Here is a 27,406-nt window from a genome sequence, read left to right on the forward strand (position 1 = left end):
TCCAGGCCAAAATGGGTATGATCAAAAACAAAGATGGCAAGGACCTAACAGAAGAAGAGATCAAGAAAAGGTGGCAAGAATATACAGAAGACCTGTATAGGAAGGATAACAATATCGGGGATAGCTTTGATGGTGTGGTCAGTGAGCTAGAGCCAGACATCCTGAAGAGTGAGGTTGAATGGGCCTTAAGAAGCATTGCTAATAACAAGGCAGCAGGAGACGACGGCATCCCAGCTGAACTGTTCAAAATCTTGCAAGATGATGCTGTCAAGGTAATGCATGCTATATGCCAGCAAATGTGGAAAACACAAGAATGGCCATCAGACTGGAAAAAATCAACTTATATCCCCATACCAAAAAAGGGAAACACTAAAGAATGTTCAAACTATTGAACAGTGGCACTCATTTCACATGCCAGTAAGGTAATGCTCAAGATCCTGCAATGTAGACTTCAGCAATTCATGGAGCGAGAATTGCCAGATGTACAAGCTGGATTTAGAAAAGGCAGAGGAACTAGAGACCAAATTGCCAATATCCGCTGGATAATGGAAAAAGCCAGGGAGTTTCAGAAAAACATCTATTTCTGTTTTATTGACTATTCTAAAGCCTTTGACTGTGTGGACCATAACAAATTGTGGCAAGTTCTTAGTGGTATGGGGATACCAAGTCATCTTGTCTGCCTCCTGAAGAATCTGTATAACGACCAAGTAGCAACAGTAAGAACAGACCAGGGAACAACGGACTGGTTTAAGATTGGGAAAGGAGTACGGCAGGGCTGTATGCTCTCACCCTACCTATTCAACTTGTACGCAGAACACATCATGTGACATGCTGGCCTTGAGGAATCCAAGGCTGGAGTTAAAATCGCTGGAAGAAACATTAACAGTCTCAGATATGCAGATGATACCACTTCGATGGCTGAAAGCGAAGAGGAACGGAGGAGCCTTATGATGAAGGTGAAAGAAGAAAGTGCAAAAGCTGGCTTGCAGCTAAACCTCAGAAAAACCAAGATTATGGCAACCAGCTTGATTGATAACTGGCAAATAGAGGGAGAAAACATAAAGGCAGTGAAAGACTTTGTATTTCTAGGTGCGAAGATTACTACAGATGCTGACTGCAGTCAGGAAATCAGAAGACGCTTAATCCTTGGGAGAAGAGCAATGACCAATCTCAATAAAATAGTTAAGAGCAGAGACATCACACTGACAACAAAGGGCCACATAGTTAAAGCAATGGTGTTCCCCGTAGTAACATATGGCTGCGAGAGCTGGACCATAAGGAAGGCTGAGAGAAGGAAGAGAGATGCTTTTGAACTGTGGTGTTGGAGGAAAATTCTGAGAGTGCCTTGGACTGCAAGAAGATCAAACCAGTCCATCCTCCAGGAAATCAAGCCAGATTGCTCGCTTGAGGGAATGATATTAAAGGCAAAACTGAAATACTTTGGCCACATCATGAGAAGAAAGGACACCCTGGAGAAGATGCTGATGCTAGGGAGAGTGGAGGGCAAAAGGAAGAGGGGCCGACCAAGGGCAAGGTGGATGGATGATATTCTAGAGGTGACGGACTCGTCCCTGGGGGAGCTGGGGGTGTTGATGACCGACAGGAAGCTCTGGCGTGGGCTGGTCCATGAAGTCACGAAGAGTCGGAAGCGACTAAATGAATAAACAACAAAATTTCATTTGACATAAATCTAGCTTAGGCTGTTCCACTTCAGTGCTCTTGTCATATTAATCTAATGATACTTTTGTCAGTCACTGTCCCAGAAGACATCTGTGTCCATTTTTGTATACAGTTGCTGCTTTCTCCAAAGCTTGCATGTTTAGATAATTTTCGATTTTTTAAAAAATGCTGTACTTCAACAACTGCACCTGGGTATACAGGCTAACCTCATTAAATCTGCTGAGTGTAACTTCTTCTGGAAGAGGAAATTAACAAGGTATTCAGGGGAATGAGGTCACAGAGGCAGTGGTATAAATTCATTCTGAAAAGGAAAGATAAAGAAAGAGGGACAAGAAACAGTGTGATGATTGGAACACTCGATCAAGACTCATAAGCAAATGCCTAGAAATCTATTTAATGAAGCAAAGCGTCCAATACAGGGAAAAAGTTGTGAATGCCAATTCCTGTGCATTTCTACATTTAAAATCACAGAGGCTTCAATTCTCCCCCACTACCCCTGTAGGTATGCGCCACTCCTTCTGGTGCCAGCAGATGGCTGGAACAGTTTCTCGATGACCTTGGGGCAAGGAGCGTCTAGCCCAAACAAAATGATTCACACTCCAGCCTGACTCCCCCTCCTTGCTGACGACTCGCAGGTTGACACGGGTTGCTGGAAGATGGATGCAAGTCCGATAAGGTATTCTGGGAACATTAGATCGGGGAGCGTGACAAACAGTTCAGACCAGTCAAAGCATCCCTCCTACTCTTTAGTGACTTAGAGAAACGGGGCACAAGTAGTACCTGAAAACAAGATTACTGTACTGCAAACTTTCTGTTTGTCACCAGAATATCACAGCACATCATATGAACAAACTAATACATTGGCCATGAATTTCTAAGGGCTTGTGTGCACTCTGTATTTCTGGAAGGATTTATGTATTCTTCCAGGGACAATAAACAAAAATTGGTTCATTCTTCAATGTAAAGAAGTTGCACATATGCCCCCCTCCCCACATTAATATTTCCAAATAATTGATATCCTTTATTGTTAATGACAAGAAAGAGACTTTCTGAATACTAATCAATGCAGTCAATCCATGATTGATAAACTAGAGGTATTGGATGATTTCCTTATGATCATTTGTGGTATCATGTATTTGTTTTCCATATTCATGATTCTCACAAGCTATGTGGCAGTGATATCCCACCCCCTCCCATCCTAGCCTGTATTTGTGTAGAAATAAGAGATGGGGAAATGACAGACAGAAGAGGATAAAAATCAATGCATATTTTGCATTGGATTGATGAGGAAAATAAATTATCAAATTTATTAAATAGGATTGCTCTTTTTATCTTACTTGAAAGCTGAAAAAAATCAATATATTGTAAAGTATATAAGCAATGTAAAGTCACGTATTTGTTTTTAAGGGGGAGAGGATTGATTGAGGATATACTTAATTTAGATGAGCATGGGGTAAGAAATTAATATTTAGGAGGAAGGAAGGAATCTAATGTTGGTACTAATATTATCTGAGAAATCAATTTCTAGTGACCATAGGGAATAATATTTTGTATGTATATATGCCTTTATACAATTAAAGTACTTGCATACATATATTTAATGCAATTAATTTAGATTAGTCTCTCTCCCTCTCTCCCTCCCTCCCTCTTTTTTTTTTTTTATTTGGCCCCTTGGCAGTGAATGACCATGTATACATTCTGAGGCAGTGTCCTGACACTTTCCTACAATTGCAAATATATTTCATTCTCTGAATCTTGCTGACCATTGCTTCAGAACAGTGCTTCTCAAATTTAATGATGGCCCACTGAATAAAAATTCAGAAAGTAAAATTAACACCTCCCTTCTTGTGTTTTCACCTTTAAAAGCCTGGGAGTTTGTTTGTTTTTGCCTACTAAATTATTATAGTTACATTTCTGTATGCCTTATGTATGCTCTGTGCCCCAAATTTAAGCCAAAATTATGTATTCATCTACAACTTGAAGCAAGGCTGAGGTGGAAACTGAACTCTGATGAATGTGGGAACACAGAGGCTAATGTGACAAGCAGGTTTTGAGCAGCTGACTCTGGAGGCCTCCCCATGGGCACGGGCCCTGCCTTCCCCCATGTACTATCACCTGGTGAGATTATGGTCATGGAATGTGAGAACATGAGGCTGAGCCAGCAAGCAGGCTGTGGTTGGTAAACACGGAGAAAACTGCAGTGGACTACTTGTTGGACCTCCATGGATCACCAGTGGTCTGCAGACCCTGTTTTGAGAAATCACTGCTTTACAAAACTCCTCTAAAAGAGACTAAGAGAAATGACAATTTCACATTCATGAAAGTGGGTTCCATTTTGAAGAATTATGAAAAGGAAAAGGAACTGTGTTCTATGTATACACAGACATGGCACCTACAGGAGCTTTCTGCTTTTGTCAGAATGATTTTGTGTTCTTCCAAACCCATTCTTTCATTTTTAAAAAGTTTGACCTGAAAAATTCATAGTCCTGGTTTTCATTCTTTGTCTGCCCTGTACTACCTTATTCCATTGCTTTCTTTGACACTCATAGTCTATTTTTCTGAAGTAGAGGTTAGGGTCTGACTTGAATAGACCCCTACTTAAAACAAGCTTGGCCATAAACTATAACTTCTGTTAAAAACTGTTCTAATCTGGTCAAGATTAGATAATCTTAATTAGATAATCTGGTGCCAAATTATGAGCTGATTTTTTTATGATGAGGATATTTTCCCACAAGAAAATTGGAAAGAAGCCATCAAGCTCCCTGCACACTGTCCATTTACTTGAATTCCACAGTAAGACATAGAAATCCAATATAAAATATAAAACATAGGGACCATGTTGGCTTCTGGTTCCTATAAAGTGCATTTTAGAAAGATACCCAAGGTCCTTTTTTTAGTGAAAAGAGTGCAGTTATTGCTTGTAAGCAATTTTATTATACAGAAAGCTGTAGTCACTATCTACATTTGAAAATTGCTTGGGTATCTACTCTCAAGGGTTATCATATTTTAATAGAAACAGTTTCCAGTGCCAGCAAATACCATTTTCAGTTTTTTCTTCCAGTACTACTATCCATAGCAGATAACGTGAAGTGTGGCTTGGCCAAATACACTCCAATTTTTGTATTTGCTTCAGAAGTAGGACATGTGATGAAATTACTCAAAACTGAAAGATATCATTAGCAAATCTACTGTATCAGTTATTTTGATTCGGGAATGAGTCTTTTTGTTCACTTGGCTTAATGACACTGGATTGGATTGGATTGGATCGGATTGGATTGGATTGGATTGTTTTATACTGCACTGCACTGGATCAGAGATAGTGCTGTCCCATCAGAAATAAAATTATCTGGATCAGTACAGCCACTAAGATTAAAAGGCTATATTGGTAAATGAGGCAGAGGACTGTTCAGGGTAAAGAGGAAAGTTTCCAGAAGAAATGGCATCAAACCCATGCAGATACATATTTCAGCTTTCAGCTCAGAACTATCTGAAATGGTCCCCACACATTGCCAACTTTCTGCAGAAACCTATTTCTAGGACTGAGGTTACAATGAAGGATAGTGATATAGGAGCAAATGGCTTGACAGGGCTTAATTTTCCTAGCTATTTTGTACATATGAACTACTTATGATATGGAGACAGTAGATACCCTATGGCAAGAAGCAGTCCATATTGTGACTAATTAGAAATCATGATATGAATGTTGTCTGTTCTGATTTTTCCTTGGGGAAGGAAAGTCTTCTAGACAGGAGCATGGGCATGTCTGGATGTGCACTGTAAATACACCAATAATGATGGTGTACAAAATCCAAGGTGCTAAAAGATCATAGAGCTTGATGGTATGAAATGTATTTTTTCAGTAACTGTTGATTTGCCTGAGATAAGAATTTAGTGGGTTAAATATTATTCAGAACTGAATAGCTAAGCTTTTTGCACATATTTACATATTGCTTTCATAGCAGAATGTTTGAATGCAGGCCAGACCAAGAACAGCGATTAGAAACTCAGCTGCTGTTTCTGGCCTCTGTTAACGTGGAATGTGCAATATTCGTAAATTTCTATTTGAGTCATTTTTACTTTAAATAAACTTGTGCCAAATCACTCTTAGGAAGCAATATGTATGCACCTTAAATCATTGTATGGATTATCTTTTGCTGAGCTGACATCCCATAGCTTACTAATAGCTAACTCAGCATACGTAGAATTAACTATTACAATGTTAGCTCTGGTTTGGTGATCATTCTGGCATTTGAAAAATGTGTTCTCCCTTTGGAAACTGAATTAAATTCCTCTGACTTCAGCATATGCCACAGCCTCAATCTTGAAAAAGGAGTTCAAAACTCTGTAGTGAAATTGACAGTGTCTACTAACATTCTGAAGTTCTCATTCCTTAAATTTAGCGAGGCCATTCCTAAAGATGTCTAAGCCTGAATGAAACTAACTGGTGGATTTTCAACAGCTTCAACATGCTTCTCAGGTTCCTTAACAGTTTTTTCTTGATAAAGCCAGTGAATGCAGGAATGTTGTAAAATTATCTGAATTCAGTCCAGTTTGCAGGTTCTGTATATGTTCCAGTCGTGAATGAATGTCCATAAATACAACCACTTCCAAAGGAAATGAATTGTTCCTCCTACTTGCAAAGGTTTAATCACTCCGTCAGCAGTTTCTATAAACAGATTCTACTTCATGTGATAAAATCAAGATCTTAAATGAAATTTATGTGCAAAAAAAGTCATAGCATGATGTGCTGGCATTTTCCTTCTAGATGAGGTAACAGAAAGTAAAAGAAGCATATTTTTAAGTAATGGTGAATGTTTTTGTGTGCATATTTGAAGACTGCTAAAATAGGAATTGATGGGTTTCTGTGATTCCTGGATCCTGGATCCTCTGTGCAATGCGCCAAGGGAAGGATTGTAGCTGAACAGCTCAGCTGTTTCGCAGAGCAATGTGGTTGCCTCAGGCAGGAAGTAAATTGTTAGCTTAATTTCTTACTACTGTATTCTCCCCCCATCCCCCAAGGGAGAGCTACTTGCAGGATTTTTTGCCTCAGGTGTCAAAATAGTTTGGCTGTGGCAAGGTTATTGTGCTCCTTGGTATTGAAGAAGGCTTAGATACATATTTTGCAAATAGAAGGCCCCAAGTTAATTTTTTTGCCATCTTTTCATAGGGCTGCAAATTGGCTGGACACTTAGATAATCATCCTCATCAGGGCAGATAATATAGAGCTGAAAGGCTGTGCAGAGCACACATGTGTTTTCTGATTCTCTTTGAGAATTTCAGTAATTTGAAATTTGCCAAGCTCAAGTCCTTCCATTTTTTAGCACTCCCCCCCCCCACACACTTCCAGTAAACCATGCCCATGAGTAATTAATGCTAAAAGAACTAAGCGGGTTTCATAGTTTCACTCCAGTCCAGACAAGCCATGGAACTTGTTAGGAGCCCAATTAAGCCACTACTCATTGTGACTAGTTTACTGAAAAAACCAGTCCTTAATCCTAGGACTGAAGAAACGTTGCATGTGAAGGATCACTTTTCCAAAATACTACTTTTATTTAAAAAAGAGAAACTACTTGAACTTCTAAGCTGCCATGTCCACAGTATCTTATTTATGTCCTGAAAACATGAAACAATCCTGGTCTTTTCTTGGCACAGTTTGTCCCTGTATGCATTTCTCAACTGATAATTTTTAAGGACTTGAAAAGAATTACAGTAAGACCAGTATGCTTTCCATTAACTAAATCAGTGTTGTCTGTGAATATGTTCCGTAGCTTACATCTGTGAATCTGTCTGCATAGGAAAAACTTCTCTGTGGAATTCCAGTTTTTCATCTCAGTTATTTCTCAGTCTATCAGATTTATACTGAGGAGTTCTGATCTACCAAATATATACTGAGAGGTTTTTCAATTTATGTTTTGGTGGTGATAGAATTTGATTGGGATCAGGCTGTCTGTTCTTGCCTTACTCCATTCAGAGTAGAAGGGTCACCTGCCAACTTACTTGTTTATTACAAACAAACTTCTATGGGTTTCCAGCATGCAAGGCTCATTTACTCATAAATGTAAACAGGAAATCATTTTCATATGCTATGCATTGTGACCTAGAGAATAGTCCCTTTTTTCCTGCACATAGTACCACAGCAGGTTGTGCAAGGGTTGCTAACTGTAGAAAATATGATCAGCAATTTCTGGTAATCAGTGAGGGATATTTGATACAAAAGGGGGGTGGGGTGGGGGGAGTTGAGGAGAAAACATGAGTAAGCAGCATGAAATGAGATGGCCATGGGACCTTGGGATCTTCTCGCCAAAGACAGCAGGGATGTAACTTGTTAGACAGAACAACAGTAGAATGGGAAGGATGGGAAGGCCTGGATGGGAGGAGGTCTGAGTGTGAGACAGAGGGACTCCAATGAAACAAGACACCAGCCTTTAAATAATTTCCCAAATTTTCCATTTGGGCATTTTCTCTAATTCCACAGAATTTTCCAGGGCACTCATTATTGCTGGGCCATGCCTTCAGGATGTGTATTTGTTGGTGCTGTGCTTTTCTGTGTCTTGATAAGTTGTTTGGTTCTGTCTTGCAGCCCTCAGAATCCAAGTCCAACGTCACCCCTTTCACCGTCCTGGCCCATGTTCTCCGCACCATCCAGCCCTATGCCCACCTCCTCCACGTCCAGCGATTCATCCCCCATCAGGTCTGTGGCACGTTTGCAGTTTTGCTTTCTTTGATTCCTTTGCTGCTGCTGCTGCTTTTATATTTTAAGTTGATCTGCTTTTTTCCCCCCTGCCTTCCCAAAGCTCTGCATTAGGGCTTAGCTTTTTTTAGCTTGTAGTCTTCACAGTCCCTCAGCTACCATCCTGCATCAAAGGAGGAAACTTTTAATATTCCATGACACTCCAGCCTCATCTTCTTCAGGGGTGTAATGACTTGAGTAATGTTGGTATGCCTGCTTAAATGTTCCAGTTATCCCAGCTGCGGTATTGCTGTGGAAGAGAAGTCCCTTGACTGTAGCTGAGTTTCTGTTATACTTTTGCCAAATTATTGAATTTTGATGCTTGTTCTGCCACAGGTAAGTTTTCATCACCACTCCCTAGAGAGGAAGTGTAATGGATAAAAGTTAAGGCATTCTTTTAAGTCTGACCCTAGGCTGCCAGTCTCGTCTTCCTCTCATCTCCTCTTCAGGTGCATCTGTGAAAATAACTTTAGGAATTTGACAGCGCAAACTACTTTTGCCATGCAGGACTTGAAATTGTTTATACCCCCACACCTATAGTATGGGAAATTATAACATGATGCATTGTGTTCATATTAAAAAAGCAAGTCAGCTTCTTAAAATTCAGGCGGGTTAAGTCAAATAGAATCCAATAGCTTGAAAAGGCCAAGCGGATTCATTGTATTTTTGACGTTTTCAGTTATTATTTCATTCTGCATATTTGAATTGGTTGAGAGTTTTAATTACCTTATCTTTCAGGAGGAATTGGTTCACTTATGCCAAAAATAGCATTCACTGACTTTGTTGTGAAATTTCACTGGCTGTCCCTTTTGCAACATCATAATCATAGTCCTGGAAGTTTGTATGCAAAATATATGAAAATACATTACTCCTCCTTCCCCAAAATCAAGTGTTCAGAATGGCTGACAAGGGAAGAAGGTCCTCAGCTGGGCCCATATCACTTTTTTGTGAAAACGTGAGAAAAAGCAACCAAAAATTCATAAGCAGCTGCAAAAATAAAATTACTTAATATACACTGCCTATGATGACCAAGTATTTGCTTAATTAAGGTGACTGAATCAGCATGTGTTGATTCATACATACAAGTGTTGATCATGTTGGAAACATTTGTACTGATTTCAAAGCAACAACCTTTGTGATAGAAACACAAAGTGCATCCTTAACTATGGTATAATTTCTAAGTTTGGGAACTCATCCTGGCAAATCCAGTATCGTGTGGCAGAGTGAGACACAAATGGTACAACTATCTTTGCCCTCCATGATTTCTCAGAGACTCTTGACACCATTGATCATGGCATACTTCTGGACTACCTATAGGGACTAGAAGAGGGGGGGGCATTTAGTGTTGCGGTGGTTCTCCTCCTTTTTCCATGGTTGGTCCCAGGCAATGTTGATGAGAGGGAGAGGCAAAGCAGATAACAGCTGTGCCCAGGAGGGCCTTTGCACAGATTTATCTTGTGCATCAATTTCCCCTGTTCCTGTACCAGGAGGCCCTCCTCACAGTCTCTCACACTTTGGTCACCTTGTATGTGGATTGTTGCAACGTGTTTTACATAGGACTGCCCTAGAGAACCATTCAGAGACTGCAGCTGGTCCAGAATAAGGCAGCACTGGCAGTCATAGGCATGCCTGGGTATGTCCATGTAACACCTCTGCCCCATGGGCTGCTCTGATAACCAGTAGGGTTCGGGGTGCTATTCAAGATGCTGGTTATCACCTATAAAACCCTTCATGGCATTGGGCCTGGTTATTTTAGGGACCACTGTCACCTGTGGTCTGTGCATGTCCTGTACGATTAGACAGAGTTGGCATGCTTCAGACCCCATCAGTGAAACACTGTCACAGAGCCAAGGATCAGGCCTTCTCTGTCACAATGCCTGCCCAGAGATTCTGTCACAGTCACCCCACAGTTTGAATGGCCCCTACCCTGATCTTGTTTAAGCAAGTCTTGAAATTCTGGCTCTTTTCTCAGGCCCTGGGCTAGGGAGCACAGCAGGCCTCTTGGGAGTATGTGGTGGTGAGAGTTATGATTTTATTGTTCTCTCTGGATGTCTATTGTTCTTTAATAATAATAATAATAATAATTTATTAAATTTATATGCCACCCAACTCCCAGCAGTTTACAAATTATTAAAAACATTTAAAAACAAGGGAACAAAAGAAAAGAAGCAAAGATAGCAGCAACAAAAAACTCATTTGAGACCAAAGAAAAAGAAGAAAAGGGCTTCAGACACCTTTTCAGAGGCCTGGGCGAAGAGCCAGGTCTTCAGGGCCCTTTGAAATACCAACAAGGTAGGGACTATTCAAATCTCTGGTGGAACCTCATTCCAGAGAGCAGGTGCTGCTGCAGAGAAGGCTTGCTTCTGGGGTCCTGATAGATGGCATTGTTTAATCAAAGAATCCCAGAGTATGCCAACCCTGCCAAATTGAATTGGCCAGGCAGATACTATGGGAGACAGGCAGTCCCTCAAGTAACCAGCCTTACCTTTATAGTAGCGACCAGAACCTTGAATCACACCTGGAAAAGCAACCAGTGCAGCTTGCAAAGCAGAGGCATGTCCATCTCTGCCCACACCACCGCATTCTTGTAATGGTATGTGGGAAAGACCTTGGGAGACTGGGTGAAGAGATGCTGCCTAGGGAATGGTCAGATAAGAGAGGGCTCTTGCCCGCAGCTGGGGCAAGAGACTCAGAAGGGACCCTCCCTAGTTTCTTGGGCTGTAAAGAAGACAGTGGGAGAACTGTACTTTCAGACTTGCAAGATTATGTTAATGTAGCTTTACAATAAAGTAGAATTTGCTTATCTGGTCGTGTTTCCTGTCTGGTCTACCTCATAAGGCTGACAATTCTGGACCAATATTTTTGACTGTTGTAATATTGTGCACTGCTCAGAGTTGTTATGGAGTTGGTCCACCTTAGAAATTTAATAAATAAATATCTCTATTCCCAAGAAACTCTAAAAATGCATGCAACTGAAGTAATCCATCATATTCTTAAAGACAGTAGAACATAGACTAACCTAAATAATAATTAATGCACCTTGGTGTAATTTTGCATTGCCTGTTGCAATGCCAGGTCCGCAAGAGAAATCACATTCATACTCCTAGCAAAAAAAAAAGGAGAGCCTATTTCTGGTTAAAACCTCCATCATAAAGCACAACAAGCCACTAATACAAACTCAGTGTTAAATTGAGGATTAAGAGTGCAGCCTTGTGCACCTGGATGTAAGCTTGTTATTCAGTGTTACTCACTGATTTCATATTTCAGCTTAAAAGCAGGTTGAGTTTTAACCAGACATGTTCAGGCAGCTAAAATGCAGTATTTAGCTTTTAATTAAAAATGCAAGCCCATCTTACAAAAAAAAAGGGGGGCTATGATTAAAGTGCTAGCATGAAGTAGTACTCCATCAAAGAGGGGGGGGGAGAGTCATTATCTTCTATCTGATTATTCCTTAATCTGATGACTTCCTGTATGTTTAGCCATCATGAGCTGCAAGAAACTTAGAAAGCCCTACACAGCCATCTGGGGAAAACAGCATCTCAGAGCTGTGCTTCTTTGCAATCTCCACCCATCATCCCACTGTCTCTGAGCCTGTGCAAAATGCAGTTTGCTACAGAGTAATTAAAGTTCCTTTAATATGCTCTCGATTAGGGCAGAGCTTAGAGCCATCTCCAGGAGTTGGGTTTGATCGTAAGAAGTGAAGCACTCTTTTCAAAAAACAGTGTCTGTGATTCTTCTTTGGATCATAGTATGATGAACAAGGTGAGCATTAAGCAGTAGGGTTAACATAATCTGTGGAGTATTCCAAACTGGAATTCCCTGCAATCTGATTATAAACCCTATCTTTCTGGGAGGTAGATTGATTAGGCTGGGTGGTAGATTGATTCGTTTCATGAGAATTGCATAGAGAGGGCTGTATATTCTACTGGTGCACAGATTATATATAAACAAGCAAACAATTCATCATGGTCCAGCCTCCTGTTCCCATATGTAAGATCCATTATGCTTTTATTCTGATGTAGGAATGCATCCAGGGCCACAGAATGAGAAGTGTTGGGGGGAGGGGCACATTTTCAGCTCTTCTCCAAACTGTATAAGGTCACCTGGCCAAAACTCGACTGAGTGCTTTTTTGGCCAAATGCCATGCTTAAAGGCAAAAATTAAAACAGTGGACTGATTTGAAAGATCCAGGGCTCCTTTCCATCCTTGTTCAACCAAGCCAGCCTTTGAAGGACACTGCAGTTCCAGAGCATTGAGATGCTGCAAAAAGAAAGAAATGCGAAGTCCAAAATTGGACCATGAACTGGAGGCTATTTTGGCAATGCTGCTGTTTCAACTTGTTTTAATTAACAGAGAATGCTCTATGCTTGCCTGCGTTTTCCTGGGTCCCTTCCCAACTTCTAAAAAGTTACACATTTTCCTGAAGGGAGGGGGCCTGGCTGTTTTCTCTTCTGCCCACCAAACACGTTCCTCCCCCCATTGCTTCCTTGTCTTGGACCTGTTCTGTTGAGGATTGAACAAGGTCCCTGGTTAAATTGATCCATTTTCAGGCTTCTGCCTGTCTTTGTGGCTTTCTCTTCTTTTGCAGACCTAAGCAAACCAGTTGAGCCAACTATTGGTGTGACTTAAGTAATTTTTAGAACTGTAAATGTAAGTGTTGGGATGGAGGAAAAACGGCGAGGCATTTGATGCTTGAGGAGAACCCAATACAAGGGTTCATATGTCTCATTTTTATATCACTTTTTTCTTGGTGTTTGAAAAGAAGGTAACTTGCGTTGGACATGTTTGTGGGATGTATCCATGGCTTTTCATTCTGAGCTCAGGCATTCCATTTTATGAAAGGGTGTTTGCTGCACCTTTCTAGACAATGTGATTTGATTTTTTCCTTGCCAATGCAGCTTTCCACAACAAAGAAATGGCCCCTTTTAAAATTCTGCCCCTGACTTTGAAGCTCTAAAAATGTTGCAAGAATAAGCCTAGTTGGGGCAGACAGAGGGTGGTCTGGTTCTAATCATGGAGCAGCTCTGAATGGGTTTGTTTTCTGCCATTCCTTTGGCTTGGAATTCCAGATACTATTAGGGCTCCCACCTGCTATAATTTTTCTGCAGCTTTCCTGCCATTCAGTCGATTTTTCCCCTCGGTTGGCATGCTGTGCACAAGTGATTGTGTGCTTTAAGACATCAGGTTTCTGTTAAGTCAATGGAAAATGCAATGGTTAAATGTAAGATCTTTTACATCCTGAAGCCCCTGTGGAGAAATGCATATAAAAAAACCCAATCACCTGAACAGCAGTATAATTAATTGCAGAAATCGCTTGGTTCACCCTAATTCAGATAATCTTCAAGGAGCCAACATAGACTTACATTAAACATGCTTTTGCACTTTGGCATGTTCTTTAAAGTGCAAATAAAAGTTGCTGGGAGAAGTAGTGATAATTATCAGGATTATTGCAGGCAAAGAGTAGAAATGGAACACTTTCCTTCACTGCCCCAGGCTTGATGAAAATAACTTCTCTGAAGCCTCTATTTCCAATGGAAGAAAATTACCAGATGGTTGGTGAGGAATTTCCTGCCACTGAAAACAGCAGCTTTAGAGGAGTGTTGTCATTAAGACTTCATCAAGAGGAGGAAGAGTTAATCCCCCATATTAACATTCACCTATCCCCTAGAGTCAGACACGACTGGACTTAATGTCAAGGGAAACCTTTACCTTTACCTTTACTATTCCACAGATGCTGCTTGCATTTCACAAGTGCACTTCACATGAAAAGATGCATTTCTAGCAAAGCTGTGAGTGTGTATCGAAGAGCCACTGCTAAAAATCATCTCAAACAAGATACTCTTACATTACTATTCATGTTCCTCTGAATGAGTGGAAAGATAGTATACTGCGCATGTGAATAATTTTTCCAAAAGATGTTTCCTTTTATTTAACCATGCCATCATCTTCACCTTCCTTTACTTAAAGCTCTTGATAAAACAATTGAGGTTCAGTTTACTGAAGTTGAGAGGCCAGCATTGTTGAACGATTTAACAAACATCTGTTGCAGATCTTCTCATTTGGTTCAGGATAAAGCTGGTCTGGTATTTTCTGATATTAATTATACTGCTGTCCAGGTCATCTGGTTTTCTCTTTACACATTTCTCAGCAGGGGATTTTCAAAGACTGTAAAGGAGATCAGATTTAAATACCATATTTTCCATTAGCAAAAAAACCACAGTCTCAGTGCCACTATCACTAATGTATATGGCTTTTCTACAAGGAGGGAGGGAGGGGTGAGGGGTAAGCAAGCAAAGAACTAAAACTAATTAAAGAAATTCCTAGAGAAAAATGGACAAAGGGATGAAATATCACCAATCCATGGAAACTAGGAGTAACAGCCCACTCCTGGTTTTTTTTAATCCTCTGAGCCCTGTGATCAATTAGATTAATTGTACCTGATCTGCCAACTCATCTCCTTTTGTAATTCATAGATAGCAGTTTAATGTTTTTTTTAGAAAAGAGAAAACAATTTCTCTCCTCTCTTGGTCAACAAAAAGACTGTTTAACAGTGGAGGGCCCATCCCCAAGGAACAGGAAGGCAGGTCTAAAAGTCTCTTCTTAGCATCATATGATTAGGAATCATAAAGCAACTGAGTCCAGTCCAACACCCTGATCAGTGCAAGAATCTAAACTAAAGCATTTTGACAGTGGTCTCCTGCCTCAAATGCTCAGTCTTCTTCGACATAACTGGAAAGTCAAGTTTTCATAAGATTCCTTGATTCTCCAAGGATGGTGCATAAGGGAAAAAGCAGAGAAAATTTTGTTTTCCAGAGTTCTCTTTATGCATCTTTCCCATTGGCAAAATTGTTAATAATCAACAAACCTATGGAGTGGGCATTCAACTTTCACAGAGCATAAGACTGCTTGAATTTTCACCTATCCGAAGATAAAGACTACATGACATCAGTCTTTGCAACTGATGTTTCCAGTTTTTGGAGCTGTAACATAAGACATACTGAATGTCCCCCTGTCTATACCTCCAACATAGTTAAGACTGTTTTTCTACTTTTTATCATGGATTGGTCAGGTGTTCCTTTCTAGTTTTATTAGGAATTGTAGAGTTAGACTTGTTGATGCAATATTTTATGGCATTGGAGTCCCAATTCCTAATGCTGGTAATAGCTTATAAAGCAATAAATGGTTTGGGGCCCAGCTACCTGAAGGAGCACTCCTTTCCATATTGGTCTCCAAAAACTCTAAAATTTTCCATTGAGGGCCTTCCCAGATATTCTCATCCAGGGGGGATTTATGTGGTTCCCAAGGAAAGAGCTTTTGGGTGGTGCCATTTGGTCTTTGATATACTCTTCCCAGATACTCTCTTAGGTCCTACCTTATGGTCATTTTTGTGTGCAGTGAAGACCTTGTTATCCACCCAAACCTGTTAAAAGCTACTTTAATGTTTGTAATGACTGCCTATTCAAAATGATAATCAGACTCACACAGGTATTCTATGGATTTCTAATTTAATAATGAATAGTATGCAGAAACACAGGCAAAGCTGAGAATACCAAAAGCGAGGGATTTCTCCCAATTAATTCCCAAGCAATCTCAAACCCCTCCCCCCAGAATCAGTACAATTCCATCCCCCTGCAGGTGTTCCTAAAGGTTGCTGGCAGTCTTCGGGTAACATCCTTGACCAGTTGAGATAGCCCAAACATGCATCCCTCCAGACTCACATCATCCAGCTCGCTGCCTGGCACCAAGGAGCAGTAGCAGCCTGCTCCTGTACAACAACACGTGTCAACACCAGCATGGCATGGGAACTCGTTGTGATGTTTCAGGAACATTGGAACAGGAACCATGACATTCTGCCCCCCCCAAAATTAAAAAGAAACGAAAAGAGAGTACAAGTTACTTTAATGTCATGATTTTATGCTGTATTTATTATCATCATTATTGGTGATTGCTTGATTATATGCCTTCAAGTCAGTGGTGACTCTTAGGAACTACAGTGCATATATAGATTTTCTCTATCCTATCCCCAATCTGGTCCTTCAAGTCTTTCAATGATTCACCTATCACCACTGTAACTGAGTCCATTCACTTTGCCGCTGGTCTTCCCCTTCTGTTTCCTTCCAGCTTTCCCAGCATCAGAGCCTTCTTCAGACAGCTAGGTCTTTGCATAATGTGCCCAGAGTAATTGGGGCCTGCTTATTTGTGCCTCAAATAAAAACTCTGGGTAAATTTTTTAGATGAGCCATTTGTTTGTTCTCTTGCCTGTCCATGGTGTTCTCGGGAGTCTTCTCCAACACCCAACTTCCAAAGCATTAATACTCTTTGTACCCTGTTTCATCAAAGTCCAACTTTAGCATACATAAAGCATCACAGCTGCCATTGCTTGCACTGTTGTGATCTTTGTAGGTATAGACACATCAGGGCACCTGAGTATCTTGTCTAAGGCCTTCATGGCTACTTGACCAAGTGCAAGTCTGTGGTGCATTTCTCACCTCCTTGTTCTTTTATTGTGCTGGTTGATCCTAAAAGGCAGAAGCAACCTACCACTACAGTGTTATTATTGGTACTATTGATTTTTATCTTATGTGTGCATTGTTTTCTACTGAGACTGTTGTATGTTGTTTTTATGCTGTATTTATACAGTTCTGTATTTTTAGATGATTTATTGAGAACTGTTATTGGAATATAATAAACACACTATGGTTCACGGGATAGCCTTATTGGCTTTTAGTTCATCAAGTCATAACAGCTTCAGTTAAGGAATGCAGTTAAAGGTCCAAAATTCTATAGCAGATGAATTAGCACTGAAAGGACTACCTGAGACCTATTGATTAAGATAGTGTAATTCAGGAAATGATGAAAAAAAGCATATTTACCAGATCTTCAGTTCAAGGTCTTTGCTGCATTGAGATGCTATTTGTAACAAACTTCAGCTACTTTAGTTTCAGTCAAGCCAATATTTTTTATCAGCAACTCCTACACCAAAGAACAAATGATAGTTCACATTCCCTGTATTTTGTCTCTGACTTGCTTTTCACATTTTTTCTAGCATTCTCTGGGGTGGTATTGCTCAGTCTATTGGGCAACAATGTGTGTGCCTCAATCTCAAACACTGCAGATAAATCTAAGCAGAATTTCCAAAATGGTGAAATATGGTTTGAAAAGGAAGTATTGTCTCTTTCAGTTTCAGCTTGTTATCTCAAATGTTCTTCATTTTTCATTACTCTGACTAGTGTTTCCCCTTTAGCTCTACATTTTGCCACTTGGCAGATTCGACATACATTTCAAATGTTTGCCAGAAGAAATATTGAGAAATCTTTGAGTCTGCACACAGAAACAGGTACAAGCTTATCTTCATGCTAATTTTTAAAATGGTTACTGTTTTCACAGTTCCCCATTCCGCAAAGCTAGAGCCCTGTACGCTTGTAAAGCAGAACATCACTCAGAGCTGTCCTTCACTGCAGGGATAGTCTTTGATAACGGTGAGTATCCAAGTGGGATTGTTCCCTACAGTGGAATAGTGGGTTGGATGTGCTAACATCTTGTGCTTGGCATTAAGGAATGTAACCTAAGATTTGATCCTTTCAGAACTGGTGATAAGGAAAAAATGGTACTTCCTTGCTTTCTGAGGCATACCAAGAGCACTGACGCTGCTGTTTTCAGTCTGAATTTTTGTAACTGTAGGTAAAGGTAAAGGTTTCCCTTGACGTAAAGTCCAGTCGAATCCGACTCTAGGGGGCGGTGCTCATCTCCGTTTCTAAGCCTTGGAGCCGGCGTTGTCCATAGGACACTTCCGGGTCATGTGGCCAGCATGACGACTCGGAACGCCATTACCTTCCCGCCGAAGCGGTACCTATTGATCTACTCACATGTGCATGTTTTCGAACTGCTTGGTGTGCAGGAGCTGGGACTAGCAACGGGAGCTCACCCCGCCGCGCGGTTTCGAACCGCCGACCTTCCGATCGACAGCTCAGCGGTTTAACCCGCAGCGCCACCGCGTCCCTGAGAGCTAGTTAAATTTCTTTTAAAAGGATAAATGAGTTGAACTCACTAGAGAGAAAACTTCTAGGGATGAAGAGACACGTTCAATATGGGGAGATGGAGACACAGAACATGCAGCATCTAATTTCTGGGTGTGAACATTTGGAAACGCCAGCCAAATGCACATTCTTAGAGGAGCATTTCCAACACCATAGATCTTAATGCAAGTTAATGCGAAATAAAATTACAGCAGCCAAAACAGAAAGCCTTCCAGCCTTAGTTTAAACCCTGCCAATGAAAGAGAGTCTACAACCTCCTGAATCAAATGGCCCCGTTATCAACAGCTTCAACCATTAGGAAATGCTTAAAAAGAAGTGGTAGACAACCAGCAGGATGCACAAGTCCCTTTGAGCAGGGCCTTGAGTCCTCCAGTACCACATGGCTGGGATTTTGCAGCACAATTTCCCATCCTAGACGTGCTATCTTGGAAGGAAGGCATGCATGGGCTGCATTGCTAGTGCTCACATTGTGATAGATGTAAGCATCTACCGAGGGAGCATGGGATACAACAAACATCCCTTGCTGGCAATGCAAGTATTTTTGATCATGAAAGCCTAGTGAATCCTGTGAGAACTTAGAAGCAGCAGCTGGTAGAGGTCAGAGCTGCAGCCAGCAATTCATGGAGACAGAGCTGAGTTTGCAGTAATGTAAGATTCCTGGTTTTGTCTCTGGGCTGACCCATTCCTTCAGTTCCCCCCATCAGTGCACAGTTCCCAAAGGGACACACTAGGAACCAAGGAAAAGGAGATGGCATTGAGAGCTGCACGTGGTTTTCAGGCATTCTCCACCTCAAATATAATAAATGTAGTTTTCTGTATATAGTTTTTTGGAAGACTGCCCATGTTTATGAAATATATTCATTACAGATACACACACACACACACACACACACACAGACAAACATATACTGGCCTATTTGTTGTTCCTTGAGTGGTCACATGACTTCCCACTTGTTAATATTTTAAAATGGTTTCATAAAATACGAATACTGTTTCTTTGTTTCACTCATATAGATCAATGTCTAAATCTCAGAAAGAAGTGCTCCTTTGTTTTGCTTGATTAGTTATAAGAAGTACTTGGCTATCTTTAAAAGAATGGAAAATAAACTAGGTTCAGTATTGAAACAAAATGTTTTAATATTTACATAACTTAGTTCAGCTCTCATTCTGAAAAGGGTTTTTCTTTTGAGCAGGTGCTTTTTCCTCAATTCCTTTGCCTTTATATACATGTCAGTTAGAATGAAATATGAAAGGTGTGCAGATTAGGATGTAAAATAGAAAAGGCATGCAGATTAGAAGCAATCTTGTCAGCATCTATCCTCCTAGTCAAGGACTTATTGAAATAAAATCATAATTTCCATTTGTTAATCTCATTTATCATACAGTGTGTATATTAATTTGCAGAAAAGCCTATCTGAGGAGTGGGTGGGATTACCAGTAGAGTAATCATAAATGTTAAGACTCTGAAGAGAGTGTCTGCTTGCCTCATGGACTGGAACTGAGATACCATTAACAGACCAGGGTAAATGGTCCTGATTCACTCCTGGGTCCCTAATGTGATTCAAGAAACAGAATTCTGTCCTCACTGGACACATTCTCCCTTGTTTCATTAAAAGAAAACCTTATCCTCACCATGCCTCCATTCTTTAACTGATAACGTGATTGGAAACAAATCATTGTGATGTTGCCATGTCTCTTTGTATCTTCTCTCCTGACTAGCCTACAGTCCAGAATTTCTGTGGAGACAGGTTCAAGCTCGAGATTATAGGAGTCATCACCACATGACTATGCAGGACCTACTGTACTCTAAAAAGAGGTAGAAATAGGCTAGCTGCTTGTGTATAGAAGCTGAGAGGAATTACATTCCTTTCCCTGACCTCCAACATGAAGCTTTCTCAGCCACCACTTCAGGTGACAGCAGCCCCAGTGTCTCTCAAGCCAGATCACAGCCTTTTATGTGAGTCCAGCATGAATTGTCACAGTCACTTCATTTTGGCTAGTCTTTTGATTTCTGCACTTGCTCAGACCAGTGTCTAAGAATCCTGTCCCCATAATCTTGCTATCTTCTTCTAAATGCTGCTGATCTGATCACAGGATCACTTGGATATGAAGACAGATCTGTTGATGATTGAATCCAATGCCCCTCTCTTTGAGCCTTACCAAAGTATTTAAGATAAGCAAGCAGCAAAGGATTTTAAAATGTTTTCCCCAACCTATCTAATTTTCTGGTTTTATGAAACTTGAGCTAACCTGAGCCAGCCTTATTCTGGTTTTAGGCCAGTAGATTTTTTATACAGTGAGGTCGTAGAATATGCACAATTTTAATATTAGGTGTAGGTATTGCAGGAAACATTATCTGTAAAGAGAAGAAATTGTTCTTCCAGAAGGGTTAAGGATTAGGCTATTATTGACTTACCTGATTCTTGAAAGTTGGGAACAAAGTATTCAAGAGGAAAAGAAAGTACAACATCATTCATATATGTGAATTAAAGTTTTCTCATAGTGTGTCTTCTTGCAATATGCCCTGGAACATTATTGTTGGATCCAGATTTCACCCCAAAGAGGGATCCATGCTTAATTATCAAGAATAGACAGTGTGTTTAATTTACAAAATACCACGTATAGTGGCTGACTCATCAACACCTGATCTCTATTTCTACTGACCTCTGACTTGGAACCAATTATATCTTAGTAATAATTCAGACTGAGGCATCATGGTATAAGTACTTTTTTTGTGCTAGAGGATATTGTTTGCCTTATGTTCAGAGAGTTTAGTCCAAGATCACCCCAAGAAACAAAGATGACTCCATTACTTTCAACAACTTTCTAAGGGTGTTTATTCTGAAGTCTTGGTTCATGTTACCCAGCTGTCCTTGTGTTTAATGTCTTCTTAGAATTTAAATCAGTAAAGGAAGTGCTTTACCAAAGACAACTATAGGAAGTCTCTTTAACGAGTAGGTCACCAAGAGATTTTTGTATAAAGTCCTGTTCACTCCCAAGAGTGGATTTTATATTATCTGCATAGAAACAGCAATGGCTTCTTGATAATATTTCCTTCCTTTTTTCCTTCCTCCTCCTGTGGGTAACATGAATGGCCAGGCTTATGTAACCATGTTGTCATTAGTGTTTTCATAAACAGGAATATAATTTCCTAATGCTTGTTAACTACATAAATACAGAAAGCTAAAAAAAAGCTAGGAGGATGGTAGAGAAAGGAGGTTGTAGGGAGAAATATAACACAGAGGAGAATTTTAGTTATATAGGCCACAATGGGAAAAGAAAGTAAATTAAACCTCGGTGCTATAGAAAAGGAAATATTTTAGGGGAACTACAAACACTGTCTTCAGAAAAAGAATAAAGAGCATGAACTCTCCCTGTGGCTTGAACCTCCCCCTGAAAGAATGCCAAAAGACATAAAGCTGTGTCGATCAAAGGATTCTTCTTAATTTTATTCCTCTTTGGTCTCTTCCTCTTCAAAATTTAGGTTGTAAGCTATGTGGTACAAGGTGAAGGGTAGTCTCTTTGTTCATAAGTTTCTGTTTGAAGTTCTATTAACATTGGAGATGCAGGTTATTTACAGTTGGTAGTAGAGTGACCAAATTAATCCTTGAAGAAATTAAACAGAAGAGATGACTGCAGACCATAGAGAGTAGGTAGAAGCTTTTTCTCTTCCAGGGTAGAAAAGTGTGGGGAAATGATGAATTCTGAACTAGTATTTCTGTATGGTTGTGCTAGTGGAATTAAATGGCAATATGACCACTTGTCTTCTTTCTGAGATATACTGAATCACTGACCTAACTCTCTGTCTATAAATGAAAGCTGTAAAGCCATCTGTTCATCTGGACAGTTCCTCTGCTCTGGGCCATAGTCTGAGTCTTCCCACACCTACGTCTTCTTTTGAATCCCCATATAAGCAGCAGCATTTGTATCAATTATTTCTAGGGAGTTCTTCAAATAAGTTTAATACAAACTTGGATAAATTTTGGTATTAGGTCCTATCATCACTTTTCCCTCTAACAGTGGAGAAACTATAATCCCATCCCAATATTTTCATATTAAATCGGAATGTCCTTTTGATCCTGTCACCCCATAGCTTATTGTTTATTCCTTAAATAAATATTCCTTCCTCCTTTCAACAGACAAGAAGGATATTCTTTCATCTGCTTGGGCTTCCTAAATTGACAGGGATGCACTCTAGGCATAGAAGCCAAAATGGTTGCCTCTTCAAACCAGGAAGTTTAGACCTAGCTTCAAAGGATAGGTAATACTACAAGCGTCCAGGAATAATTCCGAGGTTCTTCCTATTCAAGAGGGATGCTGTTATGTTCTAATTCAATCTGTGTCCTCCTATAGCTGAGAAGAAACTTTTTTTAAAGTACAGCTATAAGTTGTATAAACTTCACTCCATGCTAAACATATGTTTAGTATTTAATAAATTTGTGCTTGTGGTTAAGCTGTAAAATGAAAGTAGGATGGTAATGACTGAATTCAAGTTATGGACAGGAATATGGAGTGAAATCTATGCTGCTCCATTTCCTTACCAATCTGCACTCTAAAAATTTTTCTCAGCTCTACTTCTGATTTTGGAGCCAGGCTGAGAAACAGGGTTATAAATCAACAAAACATTGAGTAGTAAAAAGACAGAAGACATTGTCCCTTCCCTTTCTTCACCCGTACTCTATCCATACCCACAAAGTCACTTCAGAGCAAAACATGTGCATGTACAGGACATCTTCATCATGCATCTAAAGGCCCCCACTTTTCCGGCCTTCCAGAAAGGGGTGAAGACCTGGCTCTGCCATCTTGCTTGGGGCAGGAGGAGGGGTAACCAGCCCTGGGGGTGGTTAGTGCCCTGAAGAGGCCCTCGTGAAATACATGAATTTAAATTTAGAGCTTTTAATACCTCCATCTTGGATTTTATATTTTATAATTATATTTTATTTAAAAATACTATTTTTATTGTATTTTAATCTGTATTTACCTTAGTTTTATTGTAAACCACCCAGAGTCACTCTTTGAGTGAGATGGGCAGTGACGAAATTCAAGGAAGGAAGGAAGGAAGGAAGGAAGGAAGGAAGGAAGGAAGGAAGGAAGGAAGGAAGGAAGGAAGGAAGGAAAGCATGGCATGGCATGGCATGGCATGGCATGGCATGGCATGGCATGGCATGGCATAGCATAGCATAGCATAGCAAATCACTGGGAGGAAGTTCCACAATCAAGGGGAAATTAACAAAGAGGATCTATGGGGTGTTAGAGATCACCACCTGTTCATTTTCCAAGTCTTTACAAGATCAGTTTAAATGAAATTGCAATCCTTTTTGTTGCCTTAACCTTTTCAAATCAATGCTGATATTCATAGCCATTCTGTCTTGGGCATACCTATATTTTTGCCACTGTATGATGACCATGAGAGCTTGTGGGCCAATTGCCAAGTGTCCTTTGCACCCGCTCACAGAATCTGTTCCCCACAGCATCTAACCCTTTCTGGTTATGACTTAACAACAACAATACTATCTTACCCTCTACAAAAAGTCAATAAAATGCTAACATTTTCCTTCCCCACCTACCCCATCACCATTCATACTGTATGTGCTACATTTTTATAGCACAAATTTGCTTAGGGAAAGCAGATTGATTGTAAAAAATGTAAATAAAACTCTGGATGTGGGAGCGTTAAGACATGGCAGTATATTAATAAACCTGCATCTAGAAGCCCTTGAGTGGGTGCCCTTTTAGGCTGCCAGCTTGCTGATAGGGCATTCACCTTGAAGAGGAATCCTCCTGAGTAGTAGTGATGAGAAATGAAATAAAATTGGGTATAAACAGTACATCCACTAATACGAGGAAATAGCTCTACGGGAAAACTCTAATGTTATGAGGTGGGGGAGGAGAGGGAAGTTAATTGTACGTGTTGTTTTGCCCTGGTTTCAGGTAAAATGTAATATTGGAACTCCACACATGCAGTGAGGTGAGGTGTGGTGAGGTGAAACAAATGTCTCCTATGGAAAACAAACTGCCCCGTAGACTATAATAGCACTGATGAGTTCATGTTACAGCCATACTGGTAATAGTGTTCATTTCAAATGAGAAACTGTGGCTCATTGCTGTCTGCTTAGATACAGCTTAATTTTGAGATTGTGAAGCCAGCCAGTAGATGGAGCATTCCTCTGGTGGACAAAAAGAGACATCTGGAAAACCTCTGCAAGCTTGCATGCCTGTTAGGTATGCTTTTGGCCTTCGGGGCCATTCTGAAAGGCTGGTCAGAATCATGTGTGAATTAAAAGTTCAGAGGGATGCAAATGTGTATATCAGTGAATCACCAGAATAGCCATGCCTTGCTGCATGAAGATTCTCGTTTTGAAAGGTAGGAGAATATAGTTTTTGAGAGCTGAGAAAGAACACATTCACACAGGGGTGAACTGCATTGTATACCCCAATGTACAAAGCCCAAAGGTCACCTTAATGACAAAATGGTGTTATGTGTCTATCCCTGTTTCTTTCCTCAACTGCTCAGAATGAGAAACATACATGCTGTAGGTGTGGTAGAATTCCAGTTTTGTTTTAATATCTGAGATCTATAGATTTAATAACCTGTATATCTCTTTCCAGTTCATCCATCTCAAGAACCCGGCTGGTTGGAAGGAACCTTGAATGGGAAAATAGGATTGATTCCTGAGAACTATGTAGAGTTCCTATAACTGGACATGTTCATAAACAACCCTGCTGAGCTTTACATGGTATCCATGACAACTGCTGATTAGAGTATTGTAGATCATTTGCTGTTTACAACTGTGAAAAGCAAGGTGAAGGTCTCTGATACCTGTTCAGAAGAATGTTCGTGTAAATAAGAATGCACATTTCTCTTTAGGTAATGTATTGTTTGCACAAAAATGAAGCAGACAAAGCTGGAGAAGAAACTGGTGAGGACTAGAAGGGCTTCCGTGGAGATTGTTCAACTGTGAGAAGTGTTATGCCACATTTCAAATTACATTTTGTCCTAGACAAGATATTAATAGGATATGTGTAAATGTAGTAGCTTAAATTGAGCATGATTACTGGAGACAATTTAACTGGAATTCTGCACACACACAGACATACACCCTCTTCCCCCACTTCCCTCCCCCAAAAAAAGAAAGAGGGAAAACAGGCAGAAATTGCAGAATTAGCTCTTTGGTGTCCTATATATGATGGCATCCAGGAAAGATCAGAAGGACAAAGATTTAGTTTTCCAATGCCTGGCAAAAACAAACATTGAATTTCCTGGGAAGAAAGCATGTCTGTCCCTTTTATCTTTAGCAAGTAAAAATAACATTTGTATTGATCAAGCCACTAATGGCTTTCTTTTGCAGAGACTGGCTGTCCTTGAGAGGGTTCACTCCATCCTCAGCATATAAATAATTCCTATAATGAGAAATGCATCACTGCATATAGACCAAAAACAGTACCCAGCAGTACACATGCTTTTACCTTGTTAATCTCCAAGCAACACATGGAACCAGATCTGAATATTTTCTACAGCTTGCATAGCGCTTGTCCTCCCAAAGAATCGTCAGCATTATGAAGCAGATGATGTTTTGGACCAAGGCTCATGAAGGCTTTCTCTCTCTTTTAACCAAAATGTTTTAAAAGGTTCTGGCTGAAATGTTGGCAATCTTTTCAAACAGGCCTATCCCTCCTAGGGGTCAAGAAGCAGCTTGTCGATATTGGCATTTAAGCAAGTGACCTGGGTTCTTTCTGTTGTCACTTACCAGCACAAGTGGAAACAAGCACCCACATTTTCTAGTGCATTTTTTGGTTTTGGGGATGTGGGTTACTTTTGTCCTTCACTGCTGTTTTCTGAAGTGGTGACTCCTGTTTATTTGATAGGTTGTCCTGTGGGCCACAGTTGCTTTGCACACTCAGCTCTCTTCACAGCTTGTATTTATTATGTAGCCTAGTAACAGTGTTGAAACACACACACACACACACACTCTCTCTTACAACTTAAGTGTCTTTCAGTAAAGGCTGTCTTGGTGAAATGTCTATTTAGGGCACACTAACCTTTATCTGAAGTTGTTCTCCAGATGTATTGTACATTATTTTTCATAGTTGTAGATTTTACACTTAAGGAAAATCATATTATTTGAAAGCCAAACATTTCTGATACTATGTTTGTATTTTCTTTTAAATAGAAGTATTTAACTTGAAACTTTATGCTTTTTCCCCCACCTAGCTCTGCTGCACTCTCATACATTCATGGCCATAGAAAATTTTCTGCTTTAATATGTGCTTTTTAATTTAATCCTAAATTGTTCAGTGGTGACATAACTGTATTTTTCACTGACCTTTGTTTTAAAATTGAAGTGTAAATATGCAATTTGAAATATGTTGAAGTAAAAGATTTTTATATATACTGATTTTTATCAGAAGTGTAATAAACTAAATGTTCAGTGGACATTTGAAATGTATTTAACAGGAGATGCACAAGCAAGCCCCAGTGTATATGCCAAGGTTAGCGAACGTAGCCTTCCCTGCTCAATTTCATTTGATACCTTTTTTCTACAGAGGCTTGCATTAGGTTTTGCACATCTTTAATCTGTTATAAGGATTATTTCTTGAATGTCTTTGAAAGAGAATAACAGGTATTGCTGCCTGTTTGTGTTTAGTTCATTTCAAAGGCCTTGTGTTTACTGAGCCACTAACATGCATATTCCATGCAGTTTTCATCTCAGTTTGAATTTTTACATTTTGGGGATGCATGTAAAAGGCATTTCAGATTCCTAATGGTGGAATAATCACCACTCTTTGGGGAAGTTGCCTGTCTCTTTATAAAGCATGTACATTCACTTGCACATATAATGGGAGCAAGCAAGAATGAGTCTAGGGCTCACACACCATACTCTCTAGGAAGCAGATTCTTCATCACCATTTAATATTCTGTCAAGCCAGGGTTAATCTTAACTCTAGTATATTAAGAAGA

General features: G+C 40.0%; 1 protein-coding gene across 1 annotated transcript in view; it reads left to right on the forward strand.

The window, feature by feature from the left end:
* The window catches only part of ARHGAP26 (Rho GTPase activating protein 26), a 258,395-nt gene extending 232,837 nt beyond the window's left edge, over positions 1–25,558 (forward strand). The window contains exons 21-23 of the mRNA XM_063292357.1: positions 8,261–8,371; positions 17,798–17,889; positions 25,057–25,558. Of these exons, the coding sequence (XP_063148427.1) occupies positions 8,261–8,371; positions 17,798–17,889; positions 25,057–25,145 (292 nt within the window). The 3' untranslated portion in view covers positions 25,146–25,558. The remainder of the gene's footprint in view (positions 1–8,260; positions 8,372–17,797; positions 17,890–25,056) is intronic.
* The last annotated feature ends 1,848 nt before the right edge of the window (positions 25,559–27,406 follow it).

This window comes from Candoia aspera, chromosome 2 (genome assembly GCF_035149785.1).
Source record: "Candoia aspera isolate rCanAsp1 chromosome 2, rCanAsp1.hap2, whole genome shotgun sequence".
In the NCBI taxonomy this organism is placed as follows: Eukaryota; Metazoa; Chordata; class Lepidosauria; order Squamata; family Boidae; genus Candoia; species Candoia aspera.